We start from the raw sequence: 5,940 nt of genomic DNA on the forward strand, positions 1-5,940 counted from the left end.
TCTCACAGCTCATAAAACTCGTTTTGTCTGGCCGTCTAAAGGAATAATTCACCTCCACTTAAACAAGCTCAGCAACGACTTCTTTGAAGGATAAGCTGGAACCAGCCGTCGACTCGTGCTTGAACCTGCTGTTCTAAAAAACCAGCGTTTCTGTAGAAACCAATATAACGAATATGAATTAAATCACTTGCGAATAAGTCTTTTTCGACTTGAGCGCAAGGGACTGCCAAGGCTTTATATACTGGTCAGTAGATGTAGAAAAAGTTAACAGGAATCGAAGCAAGCAAGCAAGCAAGCAAACAAGCAAGCAAGCAAACAAGCAAGCAAGCAAACAAGCAAGCAAGCAAACAAGCAAGCAAGCAAACAAGCAAGCAAGCAAGCAAGCAAGGAAGGAAGGAAGGAAGGGAGGAAGGAAGGGAGGGAGGGAGGGAGGGAGGGAGGGAGGAAGGAAGGAAGGAAGGAAGGAAGGGAGGGAGGGAGGGAGGGAGGGAGGGAGAGATGGAGGGAGGGAGGAGTGCCGTGTTTCATCCACACCTACATCAAGGATTAATGACTACGTCATTATTCGAGTTAAACAAGGAGAACTGTGGGTTAAATGGTTGGAACGTCACAAATAGAGTGAATATTTCTTATCAAAAAGAGGATGCATATTTCTTCAGCTGCCACAGTAATATGCCCTTGACAGGCGGAATTTGCCTTTTAGAGCAGAGTTTCAAATACTTTCAATTTCTACCGCTGCCTTTTTCAGTTATTACTCGGGTTCATGTTTTATTGACTACGATACAGAATAATAAAAGCTTGAAATCTTCACTTGTGACTGCGGATAGTAGTTAAACATGTTTAGAATATATGCGATCGAGAACTTAATTTGAGTTAGACATCAAATGCATACTTGGTTAAACTTCTAAAGTCGAGCTTTCAAAGAAAAAGGTACCTGGTGCAAACATCGTTTGTTTTTCAAGAACCGGCTCGCCGGCTTTCCACTGAGATGTACTGAAAGTAAAACAAAGAAGAGTTGTTAAATACCCGGGACAGACAACTAATAACTAATACAGTTGACGCCGGAAGATGGCGAGTCAGATGCCTTTTCCAGTTTTTTAATTTAATTTAAAAAAAAAAAAAATCAGCCAAGTGAGCAGCACGTAGCAACAGATCTTATCAACTTGCTCTATTTTCTTTCACCGTTTTCGTCTGATCACACAGACTTCGTCAGGGATTTTGGACAAGACGGCTAAAAGTAATTTATGTTACACCTAATCTATAGAATATACTTTCGACCTACAGGGTGTGAACAGTAAAAACTCCTAGAGAGCACTACGTGCAGGCTATGACTAAAATCCTTCGTAAAAGTGCAATGCTTAATTTTGGAGCTCACGGATTTAACCCAAAATTAAACACATTTACCTCATATTACCTCATTTAGCTTCTGACCAGATTACCCCCACCAACCCTCCCCCCCCCCCCTCCCAAAAAAAAGGGGTGAAAAACGAGAAATATGAGTAGCGATAAAATCAATTTTGCATCAAGAAATAATTTACCTCTTGTGGATATTGTTAGCTTGCGCGAAATAAACAGGGGAGAATCGCAGCGCTTCTTGCTCCTCGCACCAAGCCTCACTCTCCTCTTTTTTGCTCGGTCGTCTTTTAACGCGGCGCCCCAACTAACTGAGCGCCTAGCAATAAAAACTTCTTAAGCTTAGAAACCTGTTAAGAAGACTCCAACATGACAAGCAGCCATTTGTTCGCGCAATGGAAACAAATTTGCCTGTTTCAGTCCGAATTCGCGAATCAATCGTGTTGAATTGGTCTGTACGCGTGAGTAGGTGTAAGGACGCGAGAGATTACAGGTCTGACGATATGCCAGTTGTCTAGATCAGCCAATCAGCATTAAGTTCGGCCAAATGCTCGTTCGTTTTACGACATGGCAGTGTAGCATTGCTTCGTTCTCAGAATAAAGTTCTGTTGACTTTACTATTTATCGAGTTTATCGAGCCTGATTTGTACAACAGGTACACCACCCTCTTCCCACCCCACACCCCCACCCCCGTCCAACTGTACGTGTCAAAGTTGTTAACAGCTGTGAACAGACATTTAGTGGTCCTCAAAGAAAAGATTCAACTATATCTAATGAAATATGAGCAAAATTTCAGATTTTCTAAGAAATTAAGGATAACCAACTATGCACAAACTAAAACAACAACAGCAACATCAAAATTGAGCACCATTCCTTACCAAAATAGACAAACTCTTAGTTAGAAAAAAAGATAATTGAAACAGAAAATGAGGTAAATTCGCCCAGAATAACTTAAAAGCCAATGGAGCTGTTGCTAATCGTCGCAATTATTAAAATTTTCATAAGATGTTTAAATTAAGGCAGATGTTCACTCACGTGTTTCCTTTCTCTAATTTTTAGTGTATAGACAGCAAATACTGAATTGCAGAGTAAATAAAGTTAAGACCTGTTTGTCAACTTGCATAAAAGCGAAGTGAATTAAAGTGTCATTCTTTTCCAAACAAAGAAACAGAAATGTTGAAAAAGCTTTTTTTAACTCCGATAAAAACAAACAGCAGTTTGTACTCAGTGCTTTGGCAGAGGCGGGAAAGGAATTTAAACCCCTGGGCGAGCAGGCTACTCCAAGAAAAATTCGGTGGGGTTGTGCGGCCCGCATTCCAAAACTCTTACCCTATTTATGACCAAAATCTGCGACTTAAAAACCGAGTTTTCTTTTTGAAATTTTAGGGCGCTAAACGAAAGTGGCACAAAGGTTAAAACACGCCATTCCTTGTCACGCATTTAGAAGTAAAAAATCAACAATGCGCTCGTGGAAAAGGCAATGGGCCGGTTTTTTGCAATTAATTGAAGAGGAAGCCCTTTTCTCGCTGGATTAACTTAATGTAACCCCAACCTCTCAATTCTGCCACTTTTTTTTCCGCCGACATAAGTGAAATATTGAAGAAAACCAGAAATCGCCCAAAAATTCAATTTGCGATGGAATGGGAGAAATAACATTTCACTCTGTTTGAAAATATGTGTTCTTTTCATTAAGATATTCAATTGTCAGATTTTTTGTTTATTTTTAAGCAAAGTTCAAATAATGCGTTGTGTGGAGCTCGTGAAACTGTTCGCGCAAAATAAGAATCTACTCGAACTTAAAGTATTTTTTTCTAAAAATAGTTAATCCAGAGCTATATAATGTGAAAAAGTTTAGGGATTTTCAGTTTTTTCATTTTGCACATCTCCAGGCGAAATTTTCGGACGATTGCTCTGAAGTGTTTGAAAGCCTGACAGGTTTACCATGGGATGAATAATAAATTTCTTATCATCGGCCCGAACGTTTCCAGAATGTAAGAATTTCTGAAATTGAAAATACAAGCTTCAAGCCCAGTAGTTGGATTATAAATTTACATTTTGGTTCTTCTATCGACATTTTTATTATCAGAGAAATAGGTGCTTCTACTCCTCTCTTGTAGAAAAAAGTTATGCAGACTTTGGTAGAAAAACCATCTGCTCGGCTGGTTAAATTGTTAATTTTCCAAATGGTAACTCATGGATGACAAGTTTGGCAAATTAAAAAGCTTGGATAATTTTGAACAATGCACTCCCCCAGCCAGCTTTCAAAAACACCAACAACTCAATCGCACCCTATTGCAGCGCTGCCGTAATGGCTACAGAAAACGTTTCTGGAGACGAAAAGCAGAACACTGTTATGATTGTACTATACTGCTCGTCGGATATAACTGCTCGAATACACGGCCAGTTGATATTTATCTCAGCCTTAAACGCTTTTCTGTCCATTACGGCATTTCTTGGAAATGCTTTGATCCTAGTTGCTCTTCGCAAGGAGTCTTCACTTCATCCGCCTTCCAAACTTTTGCTTCGTTGCCTTGCATCAACAGATCTCTGTGTTGGTCTTATTGTGGAGCCTCTGTACGTGACTTTGTTGGTGATTGTAGTGAATGAACATTGGGATATTTGTTGCCGCGTAGCAGTCGCAGTTTCTATTATAGGCCGTACTTTATGTGTAGTGTCTCTGTTGACACTGACTGCAATAAGCGTGGACAGACTTCTCGCCCTGTTGTTGGGACTGAGATACAGACAAGTTGTAACTTTGAAGCGAGTCTACGTGATCACTATCACCTTTTACGTGGTGTCCACTGCCTTTTCAACAATGGGGAGCTTTTGGAATTCCCTCATAGTGTCTGGGTATGCCATGATAATTATTGTACTGTGTCTGGTAACCTCGGTCTTCTGTTACACGAGGATTTTCTTAACCCTCCGTCATCATCAACATCAAGTGCAAGACCATGTTCAACAACCGAACCAAATAAATCAACTGAACATAGCGCGATACAGAAAGGCAGTGTCCAGTGCACTGTGGCTGCAGTTCATGTTAGTCGTCTGCTATCTACCATTATTTTTGGTAATTCTGGTCATTCATTCGAGGCCATCTTCATCTGTTTCTCTCATCTGGAGTTATACATTAACTTTAGTTTCCTTAAACTCGTCATTAAACCCGATTCTTTACTGTTGGAAGATCGACGAAGTGAGACAAACAGTGAAGGACACAATCAGACAAGTACTTTGCTGTTGATCGAGTAAGCTATTGTTTCTTGTTGTATTTTTGCCATTTATAAACATAAAAAACACATCAATGTATTTTATAGGCATGCAAGGAAGCCCGGAGAAGCCAATAAGGCTTATACAAAGGATTACCTTGAGTAATTAAGTCTTAACAAGAGAATAAAAATGCTGTCATCGACACGCACTAAATGATAATCTGTTAGGATGAAAGGTTAGTTAAGCAAAACTAAACGCGCGAATGCGCGAAAGCAAAGGATGGGGGACAAAAGCGAGACGGAGAAGCAGACACAAGCACACTAAGAGAAGTAAAACATACTAATACCAAGAAAACTGACGAACTTTTAGAGGTGAACACAGCAAAACTAAGAGGCATTTTGAATTTCAGTGCTGAGAGAATAAAATAATTTGGGGCCTTGAAAACGGAGAGCGAATGTTTTTACATTTTTCCTACAGTAGGGCAAACGGAAAGAATTCTTTGCTCTAGTATTGTATTTATGTTCGTAGCACTTAAGTGAAAACATCTCAGTAAAACCTTCCGGAAGAAGGCGATTTTATAAAGGTACTTAACTTTACCTATTTGAAGTTTAATAATGTTTTCAAATTTTAGGATTATTAACCCTCGGAGGTACAAGCTAACTCATACTCCCACCGAGGTACAAGAGGGGCAAGGGGGCAGGGGGTTGATGGAACCTCCCTCTGGATTTTCGATCTGTTAGGCACAGCAAAATAAATTTACACTCATTAGATAGCCCTGAGTTTGCTCTATAAAATGATACCATTTTTGTTGGTTATGACGTCATTTGATCCGCTATCTTGTATTTCACTCTTTTCTTAAAAGTCAAGAAATAAAAGAATTAATGCATAATCAAGCCAAATGCTTATGAAATGCAAAAATTCGCACAAATTTTCGTTTACCGACTTAATAAATAAGCATAGCTTTCTTTTTTTGTCTTTCTTTGTCTCTCGACCGCGATCTTACTAATCGCGATCGTGACTTATAACTTTCGATCGCAACTAATAGCTCTCGATCGCGACTTATAACTCGCGATCGCAACTTGTAACTCTCAGGAAAATTAAGGTATGGGTCAGCAATTATTTTCCTCAAAACAGTTAGGGGGTGGTCTACGTTCTGAGGCTTGGTTCATAACAACATAAACTTTTGGGAGACAAATACATCTTCTAAAGTGATTATTTTTGACTTGTTAAACTTATGCAAATTAGGTCACGTGACTTGATACGGCCAAAAAAACGTGGAAAATCTTTAAGCAAAAATGGGAACAGTTTGCAAAAAGAAGGCTTCAACAGAACTGGTACGGGATAAGTCCTAATGACAACAGCAAAGGAACTGTGCTTGGCAAT

At 39.5% G+C, this 5,940-nt stretch overlaps 1 protein-coding gene across 1 annotated transcript; it reads left to right on the top strand.

Annotated features, from left to right (window-relative positions):
- The first annotated feature begins 3,508 nt into the window (after positions 1-3,508).
- On the top strand, positions 3,509-5,312 carry LOC149116246 (melanocyte-stimulating hormone receptor-like). The gene has a single exon (XM_089278663.1). The coding sequence runs from the start codon at positions 3,662-3,664 to the stop codon at positions 4,589-4,591; it is 930 nt and encodes a 309-aa protein (XP_089134789.1). The 5' UTR covers positions 3,509-3,661; the 3' UTR covers positions 4,592-5,312.
- Positions 5,313-5,940: the final 628 nt, after the last annotated feature.

This window comes from Orbicella faveolata, unplaced genomic scaffold (assembly GCF_042242905.1).
Source record: "Orbicella faveolata isolate gen_17 unplaced genomic scaffold, um_ofav_v1 contig_12, whole genome shotgun sequence".
In the NCBI taxonomy this organism is placed as follows: domain Eukaryota; kingdom Metazoa; phylum Cnidaria; class Anthozoa; order Scleractinia; family Merulinidae; genus Orbicella; species Orbicella faveolata.

Bases quoted from the DNA above. Each gene is read 5' to 3' on its own strand.
- LOC149116246 (XM_089278663.1), top strand. From the start codon at position 3,662: ATGGCTACAGAAAACGTTTCTGGAGACGAAAAGCAGAACACTGTTATG.